The 10,059-nt window shown below is 53.1% G+C and overlaps 4 protein-coding genes across 4 annotated transcripts; 2 read left to right on the top strand and 2 right to left on the bottom strand.

Moving 5' to 3' along the window:
• Positions 1–2,089: 2,089 nt before the first annotated feature.
• Positions 2,090–2,764, top strand: AAFC00_001161 (uncharacterized protein; the record flags this gene model as incomplete). Its single annotated transcript, XM_069340319.1, has 1 exon — positions 2,090–2,764. One exon carries the CDS (start codon positions 2,090–2,092, stop codon positions 2,762–2,764), a length of 675 nt encoding a protein of 224 aa, XP_069203787.1.
• A 640-nt stretch (positions 2,765–3,404) lies between these two features.
• On the bottom strand, positions 3,405–4,484 carry AAFC00_001160 (uncharacterized protein; the record flags this gene model as incomplete). Its single annotated transcript, XM_069340318.1, has 1 exon — positions 3,405–4,484. One exon carries the CDS (start codon positions 4,482–4,484, stop codon positions 3,405–3,407), a length of 1,080 nt encoding a protein of 359 aa, XP_069203786.1.
• Positions 4,485–5,363: 879 nt separating this feature from the next.
• AAFC00_001159 (uncharacterized protein) lies at positions 5,364–7,397 on the bottom strand (the record flags this gene model as incomplete). The annotated part of the gene is made up of 1 exon (XM_069340317.1): positions 5,364–7,397. One exon carries the CDS (start codon positions 7,395–7,397, stop codon positions 5,364–5,366), a length of 2,034 nt encoding a protein of 677 aa, XP_069203785.1.
• Positions 7,398–8,046: 649 nt separating this feature from the next.
• AAFC00_001158 (uncharacterized protein) lies at positions 8,047–9,344 on the top strand (the record flags this gene model as incomplete). Its single annotated transcript, XM_069348539.1, has 2 exons — positions 8,047–8,228; positions 8,285–9,344. The coding sequence occupies 2 exons, from the start codon at positions 8,047–8,049 to the stop codon at positions 9,342–9,344; spliced, it is 1,242 nt and encodes a 413-aa protein (XP_069203784.1).
• Between the last annotated feature and the right edge of the window lie 715 nt (positions 9,345–10,059).

Raw genomic sequence — 10,059 nt, 5'->3', positions numbered from 1 at the left:
CATCCGCGATGTCCGTCACTTGGAACTCGTCGAAACATAACACCTTGCTCTCGCTGCTGACTTCATGGCCGATTTGCACTAGTGGATCGCCGCGGTATGAGGACTGTGAGCGCGCTGTGTGCAGCCGCATGTGGATGTCCATCATGAACTCGTGGAAATGGATGCGTCGTTTGGAGACCTCAGAGGGCAAGGTGGCGGCGAACAGGTCCGCGATGCGTGATTTGCCTGTTCCGACATTTCCATAGATGTAGAGTCCGGTATGGGGAGTTTCTGGATTTGGCTCGTTGGCAAGGTCTGTTTGTAGGGTCACCAATCGGGATACTAAGGCCGCTTGTCCTGGATTTGTGGTCAATCGGCCCCGTTCTAGGAGATTCTTGTAGGCGGCATGAAGGGCGCTCTTAGACATTATGCATGTAGTCTGGGTGTCATATATACAGTATCTACAGTCCGACTTTTGCTAGAATATAGAATGAAAGAGGTCTCGACAACCCGTGTCTGTAGGCACTCGACTTAGACTAGTACTAATCGACTCGACGATAGACGATTGGAATTAGTAATAATGATAAATGCATGAATATATGATAGTCTCAGGTCTACTGTATGTTGTATTTGGCTCTCTACTCAATGCGATTTACAGTATAGTTTGACACTACGTCATGAATTTATAAACACCCGTGCATCACACCTCGGTATACAAACAATACCAAGTATAATTTTTACTATGGATAGTGTGTCATCGAAGATCACAACATCAAAAATGTACGATAAGTGTTAAAGAGAATCAATACTAAGAAAGTAGATTCTTTCTCTTTCTGCAACGAAGCAGTTGTCGTCTCCGACGAGGCGAGGACAACATCTGTTAGACAGTCTTATCGGACAATAACGACACCTCGATCAGTAATGCCCAACAGCAGCGAGTCCAAAAGTCGACTACCCTTCGCTTGGAATAGTGCTTGCATCAGGCTCATGACTACAAGGCCAGAGAGGCATTTAAAATCGAAGATACAAACGAGTGATTAAGGTATCAATCGATACATTCCTTTCTGTGGCTTCTGTTCAAGGATGCCCGAATCCCTGCTTTTGTCCAATCAGCGAGATGCGCGAGGCAGCATTGCATCAATGCCTGACCCTTGCGCGTGTGGAAGACCCTGTTTCCGAGAAACCGTTTGGACTTCACCTCATGCTGTTGTTGATGATGGATGCTCGTTTCGCCTGGCAATTGCATACGATACAGTGCTATAATGAGCAATTGGTCGGAGTCTGAGTACTGTCACTAGCAACTAGCTTCTTCTCTACTATGAGATTGCACCATATATATATATATATATATATATATACAGAGCTGGGTAAAGCCCATGAAGCGAAGAATGACAGACAGTAAGCTCAACGTCCATACATGACGGAAGCATGCATCCCCGCCGTAGTAGTATGGTAGATTCGAATACACACTCGCCCGAATGCTGCCTGATACCGCCATCAATCATGCAATGTTCAAAAGGTATTCTTCCCAATCACCTCGCCCAGGCCGTTATCTTCGCTTGCGTCTTCAGAGCGTGAGTGTCTACCACATGTACTGGTGGATCCTTTCGCTGCCCGACTCGATGGCGTGAACACACACAGACGCACCTCGTGTCCGTCCATGGAATAACTACGTCCGCTGCTCGCCAAATTTTTATATGGGTGTCTGGCTGTGATCCTCCTTGCAAGGATGGGTGTGGGTTAATGCAGCGTCTAGTGTAGTGACTACCGGAGAAGTGTGGGTGCGAATGTAACGCCCAACCTAGCTTCGGTCAAGGTATGGTGGTACAGATGTTGGTGCTCTGCTATCGCTTCGATGCTTGTGGCTTCTTCGCTAGTGTTGCCGTCTGGAGTACAGGGAGGACAAAGAGGGGGGAGGCATTGCGTGAGTGCGATGGAGGGTACGGACATCTGTAGAGAGAAAAGGGTGGGGAGGTCGGGTATATCAAGAGGCATGCCTTTCACTTTTTCTTTCAATCTCTTCTTCTTCCTACTACTGTACTATCAAAAGCCCAATCTCAAGTCTCAAAACTCGTCCACTACAACATTCCGAACCAAGACTCCTTTCAAAATGTCTTCCACATCAACCTACAACTACGCCCACTACCAACAACAGCAACCCTACACTCAAGCCCCCCAGTATCAACACCAGCAGCCCTGGCATCTGCCTCCTAAAGCAACCCACTTGAACCCAACAACCTACACAACAACCAAAAACCCAGAGTCTGCCTCACGGTACTACTTACCAGGCAGCAACAACATCAACACGGGACCCCTCCCCTCTCCAGCCCCAACAACAAGATCGACAATCTCAACAGGCGGCCAGACCTACTCTTTGCCCCTCTCCTCTTCCTCATCCTCTTCTTCTTCCGCCTCATCCTCCCCAACATCCTCCTACTACAACCCCACCCCGCCACCCCGCTACCATACCGACGACGACAACGACCGATCCGCCGCCCTCCTAGCCTCTAAATCCCTTGAGCTAGCAGCCCTGACATCCCTAGCGACGGCGCGTCTGTCGCGCGCCAAAACGAGCTTCGAAGACGGCATCGAGGCGGCGAGGGAGACGAGGGCGGAGTTGGAGTGGTGTGCTGAGAGGGTCGGGGGGATCAGGGGGCGGGTTTCGGGTGCTGGGAGTGGAGATTATGGTGGTGCTGCAGGTGGTGGGGCCGGTGGGAGGGGGGCGGTCAGGGCGGTTTATGGGGTTGTGGAGCGGAGGGTGGGAAGGGTTGTTGATGATGAGTAGTGGTTTTATTCTTCTTATCTTCTTTCCTTGATCTTGAGGTGTGAGTTGAGGGTCTTTTGTTGGTGCGCGGTTTTGAGGTTTGAGGTTTGGGCTTTTTCTTCCTCGATCTGAGAGGTCTACTGGATCGGCTGATATCAAGAAGCCGGGAACAACGAAAGCTGGGGACTTGGGAATGTCAAGGTACTGAAGTGGGAAATTCCTACTTTGGTCTTCACTTCCCCCTTAGTACCTACTTTTCTTGAACGGTTAAGATAACAGCGGTAGTAGTAACACCAGCATTTCATTTGATGTTCCTCACGAAACCAATAGATTACAATATCTTTGACTCACAATATGATATACTGCACTATACTAGACACAGCCCCCCCTATCGCTATTTCTCAGCATTGCAATACAGGATCAATGAACGAGCCGAAAGAGCAGATATCAATCGCAAGGGTCAAGACACGACGTCCTCTCGGTTCCATCTACTTTGATTCTATGTCCTCTTTCATATATTTTAGATCTGAACATGGATGCAGGTCAGAGCTAGCTAGCTAGCCACTAGACCCCCTTTTCCACAACCCAACTTGTGACCCCTGGAAGCCAAGTAACCGTCGAATAGCGAGGTGGTTCTCGCCTTTTTTGATTGGTTATAAATCTAAGCATACACATACTCGACGGCGCAATCGCCCTCGCTAGCCTCAGAGGGAGGAGAAGGAGCAGCGCTGGTAGCAGTGGGAGCGGCCTCGCTAGAAGAGACAGTGACAGACGACGAAGATGAGGAAGCAGTAACAGTAGAAGAAGACTTGACTATAGTCTGCAGAGTGGTAGGTGCAGGAGCGGAAGAAGACGGCGCGACGGAGGACGATGTGGCGATTGCTGCGGCGGTGGCAACTGGGGCTGTCGGAGAAGACGCGACAGGAGCAGCGGCAGCGCCTCCTGGACCAGCCACGGAGAGCGTTACGTCTCCACTCTCGATGTAGACGCCTGAATAGTAGAAGTCTTCGGCGCCGGCACCGATGCTGGAGTCCGAAGGAGGCAGTCTCAGAGCGCCCACGTGCCAATCGGCGCCGTCACTGCTGGTCGTAGCTGAGATGGGACCCGCGGTGAGCGACAGGTCGTCTGCACCGGTGGAGTGGTAGAATTCGACAGTGTTCTGGTCAAAGTCGATGCCGTAGGCGACGTTGTGCCAGATGTCGGCTGTCCAGTCGGAGATGTTCCACTGGGATTGGGAGTTGACCATCCAGTGCAGGGAATTGCTCGATGGTTCCTGGCTGCCGGACATGAGGCCCGACTTGAGCTCTGTGAAGTGAGACTCGAAAAAGGCGAGCTGGTGCTCTGTCTTGGTGTTGGGAGCGTTGGTCGCCGCGTGCTTGATGCTGAAGTGGTAGTAGACTTTGCCCTTGTTGATTGCTGCCTCAGTCTCAGGAATCAGCTCGGTGCGGCGCATGTTCTGGCCGTTCCAGTACGAAGTGTCGTCCAGCGTGATCTTGACACCGTCTTCGCTGCCGGTGTCGGCGGGGTTCTTGAAGCCGGCGTCGAAGTTCACGTATTTGTTCATTTCGCCGCTACCGTGGATGTAGTATTGGTATGCACCAACGGCATTACTGAAAGACCAGGCTTCGAGGTTTGGTTGTGTAGAACTGTTGAAACGACCATCCCAGAGAACGTCTGCGAAGGCGTTGCCGACCAGGGCTGCGCTGGTGGTCAAAAGAGTGGCTGGAGTGAGTGAAATCATTTTTTTCTGCTAAAGCGTTCCGGCTTTCTGAATCGACCAGGGTTTGTTATGAATGAATGAATGGAATGCAAGATCAACTCGCTGTATAGAGAAAGAAAAAGGAGTGAAAAGGGATCAGTACCGTGGACTGGGGCAATATGTGACTGGGAAAACAACACCTACCTTTGCACGAGAGGCAGCGAAGGATATATATCATCTGGAAGGGACGATGCTTTAGCATTCATCGCCGCCATGCAGTGATACGAGATGAAGGACCTCAATGGTCCTATAGTCCAGAGCATATGTGAGACGAAGGGGGACGAGTGCCCCGCATGGAAGAGGACTAGTCCGGGCGCTCTGGTCGCGTATAGATTGATGTCGAGATGCTTAGGGAGTGGATAGATCCGGATCTCCCGACGTTGTGTCACCATCACTGTCATGAATGCACCTGGATTTTTTGTTCTAGAAAATGTTTCATGTTGCCTACATACTGATCTATACATTCAGCATCAAGACGACTTGAAGATCAAGTGGAACATGACTTGGAGAAACACAACTTCTGCTGCTGCTTCAACGTTCAGCCCGCCAAGCCTCGCTTGTTCCGCGAAGGCGAAGGCGAAGGCGAGGGCGCTTCTGAGCGTCGAGCTTCGACAAGGGATGAAACAGCTGCGCAGCTCGGATGAGCAACCGAGGGCGGGCGTCCATGCTGTCGCGTTTCGAAAGTATAGATCTCAACCCTACCCGTGATCATCAAGTCTGAGACAACCTCTAGGAAAAAGCGAGGATAGCTCTATACCGAGCTTCAGCAGGACCTAAGCGTCATGACTTATCATTGTTGACCATGGATCTGCTCGATTGACCTGTTGCTGCTGCCAAGGGGGTGGGGTATATACAGTGTGATCAGGCAAATGCGTCTCCCTCCATACTCTGTGCGAGTGTCCACATGTTTTCCATCTTGTACCGGCTCAACATGTCCTTGGCCTCTCCGTCAGTCTCACAGACACGGTACGGGAACCATCTCTTGAACATCTTTTCCCTCTCCTCACCCTCAAACACCAGTTGACATCTGTTGCCACCCAAGTCCTTCAGTACGCCCCTCTCGTCCGTAGCCCTCAAGAATTCGGCCTCGGCCTCTTTGTTGCCTTCGCGCACAGAGGTGGGCATGGCATTCTCCGTCCAGCGGATACGGTTGAGCATTAGTTTCTTGTAAGCATTGATCGAGTGAGCTCCGCCTTCAACAATGACAAGGTTAAGCTTCGGGTTGAAGATGGTCATGCCGGTGAGATTGTTCTGTTCGGCATTCTTGGAAACCTGGAAGCGATGTTTGCCATAGCTGAGGTTATCGATGCGGAAGACGCAAACATAGACGCCCTTTGCGGCATCTGCCTCTTGCTGCTGGGCAAGTTTCTCGTGGCGCTGTTCTTTGGTGAGGGCTCGTTCATCGTTGGTGGCTTCGTGATCTGCGGCGCGCTGGGCGATCTCTCGATTCACGCGAGCCTCGACTGCAGTGGGGTCCTTGACAGCTTCTTGCCCCAGCACACGCATGAGATTTGATTTCTTGACTTTTGGTGGTGGGGGTGCCCTGAGACCGAGACGGATCTTGGCTTGCTCTTCCTTGTGATTGGCCATGCGACGTTGACGGCGCACTTTCTTCTGCTCTTCCTTTGTGAGGAACATGGGCTTGGCAGCGGGCATGCGGGACTCTTGAGGGGCGGCAAGCAAGACGGGGTGCTGTACGTAGGGAGTGACGACATCGAACTTGAGTGTGGCGGCGTTGTTGACATCCAAAGTGTCGTAGTTGGGCTCGGCAAGTAGAGCTTCATCCCACCACTCGACCTCAGGGGGAGCCGGGACGAGGTAGGATTTTTCCGTCGCTTCTTCGATAGCCTTCTTTCTCGACTCCTCTTGCATGCGCAGGCGCATCTCCTCGAGCTTTTCCTGCTGGCGCAAAGCATTGGCCTGGGCGATGAATTTACCCTTCTGGTTGAACAGCAGCTGTCGTGACTTGCGAGTCTTTCCGGCAGTGGTCGAGGTTGTCAGGCTGGCATCGTAGGAAGGATCGGCTTTTCGAGCGGCGCCGACCTCGGCGGGGTTGGTGGCATCGTCCAAGTAGGGATTCGATTTCTGTCTGTTTTCCTGTCCTCTCTTGCCCTTCTGCGGGCCTCGGCTGGGGCCTTGATCGTGTTGCTGAAGCAGAGACGGATGTATGCCGACATTCAGACCACCTCTTGATTTGAGAATAGAATCTTCTCTGACGGGAGGCAAAGGCGCGGGGCCTCTTCGCTGCTGGGAGATTTCGAGGGCTTTGGCCTTGGCGGCGGCCATGCGCTCATTGATGTCCGAGGGTGGAGGCGGCGAAGGACTGGCGGCGGGGGCTTGGAGCCTGGATCTCATAGCAAGAAGTCGAGCCTGGATCTCTGCTTGCTTGTTGTTGTCTGGCGCAGACGAAGAGGGCAGGGAGGCGGCCTGTGCTGGTGCAGCTGGTGCGGGCGCCGCTTGGCCGTTTATCCTCGCCTTCATGGCAGCAATACGTTCTGCGGCCGAGATAGCACCTGACGTTGCTGCAGAAGAAGATGATGATGATGATGATGATGATGGAGCAGGCGCAGTCGCTACTGCTGCTGATGCTGATTGTCCTGGGCCGTTGGACATTCTGGCCTTCATGGCAGCAATGCGATCGGCGGCTGATTGAGCAGCTGACCTTGCAGCAGTGACTGGCGAAGGAGAAGGAGCGTTCACTTTTGGAGACTGTCCCTGTCCCGTGGCGTTGGCCATTTTGGCCTTGATGGCGGCGATGCGCTCGGCAGCCTCTCGCTTCTTTCTTTCAATGTCATCGTTGGCTGGAGGGACAGGCGATGGGTTGTTGGAGCGCACGCGCTTCGTGTCGTCGTGGGCAAGTCCATCGTCGGGGAAGGGTCGCTTCTCTCCGGTCATGGTGGGACAGGGTGCAGCAGCAGGTGCACTGGCAGAGATTATGGTAGTTGTGTGATTATCTCATATGGAGCAGTGCTGGTCGTTTGGCAGGATATATAGTCCAGTTCCCTCTTGACTGAAACCCCGGAGATGAGTTTATTGTGTTTGTCACGTGAAAGTCTGACCTGGAGACAGACAGACAGACAGTGAGGTGTTGTGTAAGGTAAGGTATCTTAGCTTGGATGGTATACACCTTTGTCTTTTGTAGCCTCAAACAATCATCAATCATTCTCCCAATCTACCAGTGCAGTCACTTGTAAGTGTCGGAGGCTCGGCGGATCAGATTCACCGGTTTCCGATTGTTCTTTTGTTTCTTGTGTTGTGATTATTACAAAGGTAATTACAGGTACAGTAAATTGAGTCAAGAAATGTCAGCCCTGGAGTGTTGCCTGCCGGTTCCACCGGCCGAGCTGTTAGGGCTAGGGTAAAGTCTGGAGAAGGAAAGAACGAAAGAACGAAACAAGGCAAGAAGTCGGAAAAGTTTCTGGCCGGAGATGATTTATTCTTGTTTCTATCATCTCATCACCTTTCTGGCTCGTCGCCATCCTTCCCTTCCACGGCGGCTCGACAAGCTGTGAACCGTTGCTTGACGTCGCTCATTTTGCTCACAATGAACTCTTCTCTCCCCGTCTCGTCTGGCATTGCCAGTGTCGAGTTCGGCTTTCTCTCGTCAGAGGAGATCAAGGCTTTGTCCGTCAAGAGAATCACCAACCCCACCACCTTCGACACCCTCTTGAACCCCGTGCCTGGCGGTCTCTACGATGCTGCGCTCGGCCAGTTCGGCGACAATGCGTGAGTGGTCTCGTCACAGAACTGCTTGCCTTGAGCTCTACTGACCCCCGTCGCAGATGCTCCACCTGCAACCTCAAGTTTGGCTGTCCCGGCCACTGTGGTCACCTCGAGCTCCCCGTCCACGTCTACAACCCCACCTTCATGGACCAATGCCTCCGCCTCCTCCGATCCAAGTGTGTCTACTGTCACAAGCTCAAGATGTCGCGCGCCGAAGTCAACCGATTCATCTGCAAGCTCACCCTCGTCAAGTACGGCCTGCTGAAAGAGTGCTACGACATCGACGACATCCACGTCGCCCCCATGTCCAAAGACGTCGCCGCCAAGGCCAAGAACAACGATTCGGACTCCGAGCAGGACAATGACACCAAGGACATCATCTCGCGCAGAAACGCCTTCGTCAGGAACGCCATCAAGCAGGCCGGCTTCAGCAGAAAGAGAGGCGACTGGGAGGATGCCAAGATCGAGGCCGTCGCCAACGAGAGAAGGGCCATCATCAAGGAGTTTCTCTACAGCATCACCAAAGGCAAGAAGTGCGGAAACTGCGGTGGCATTTCGCCCAGCTACAGAAAAGACCGCTTCGTCAAGATCTTCAAGAAACCGCTGAGCGAAAAGGACAAGCTCGCCATGATCCAGGGTGGCTTCAAGGCTCAGGATCCCCTGGTCCTGCTCAAGAAGAGAAGAGACATCGAGATGGCCGCTGCGAGAAAGGAGGGCTTGAAGCAAGACGAGGGCATCGCCGACATGGAGGATTCTCCCGCCGAATCCGAGGGTGAGGGCGACGACATTGAGATGCTCGACATCGAGCACGAAGTCGCTGGTGGAAACGCCGTCGATGAGGCCAGTACGATCAGAGCAAAGTCTGGCAAGAAGTCCGGCTCGGATCTGGGCTACCTGAACGCCGGACAGGTCCACGCAGCCCTGATCCAGCTCTTCGAGCAAGAGACCGACATCCTCAGTCTTGTGTACAGCCCCCGCTCAAAGTCACGACGAGGCTCACCCCCTGAGCGCCGACATGTTCTTCATCAAGGACCTCATTGTTCCTCCCAACAGATACCGTCCCGAGGCCAGGACCGGAGCCGACGAGATCGCCGAAGCCCAGGAGAACTCACTCTATAAAAACATCCTGAACACTTGCGACCTCATGGCGCAAATCCACAAGCAGCTCCATGGCATCACAGTCGCCGAGACGGGCAGACGTGCACTCAGCTATGCCGATTTCCAAGACGCTTGGGTCCGCTTACAAGACGCCGTCAACTCCCTGCTCGACCGAGACCGAAACCCCGTCCAGGGCGGCGCTGGCAAGAGAAACGAGGATGGTATCAAGCAGCGTCTGGAGAAGAAGGAAGGTCTGTTCCGAAAGAACATGATGGGAAAGCGTGTCAACTTCGCCGCCCGCACCGTCATTTCTCCCGACCCCAACATTGAGACAAACGAGATTGGTGTCCCGCCCGTCTTCGCCCTCAAGCTCACCTATCCCGAGCCGGTCAACGATCACAACTTTGACGAACTCAGAGCCGCCGTCATCAACGGTCCCGACGTCTGGCCCGGTGCCGCCGCCATCGAAAACGAAAATGGTCAAGTCATCAACCTGCAGATCAAGAACAGAGAGGAGCGCACTGCTCTGGCTAACCAGCTGCAAGCTCCCTCCAGCGTCAACATGAACGGCGCCAAGGTCAAAAAGGTCCATCGCCATCTCAACAACGGCGACATTGTCATCATGAACAGACAACCCACCCTCCACAAGCCTTCCATGATGTGTCACAGAGCACGCGTCTTACCCGGAGAGCGTACTCTTCGCATGCACTACGCCAATTGCAACACCTACAACGCC

This window comes from Neodothiora populina, assembly GCF_041146345.1.
Source record: "Neodothiora populina strain CPC 39397 chromosome Unknown canker_contig_12, whole genome shotgun sequence".
NCBI lineage: Eukaryota > Fungi > Ascomycota > Dothideomycetes > Dothideales > Dothioraceae > Neodothiora > Neodothiora populina.
The sequence above is the reverse complement of the archived record's forward strand: the minus strand, read 5'-3'. Positions and strand labels throughout refer to the sequence as shown.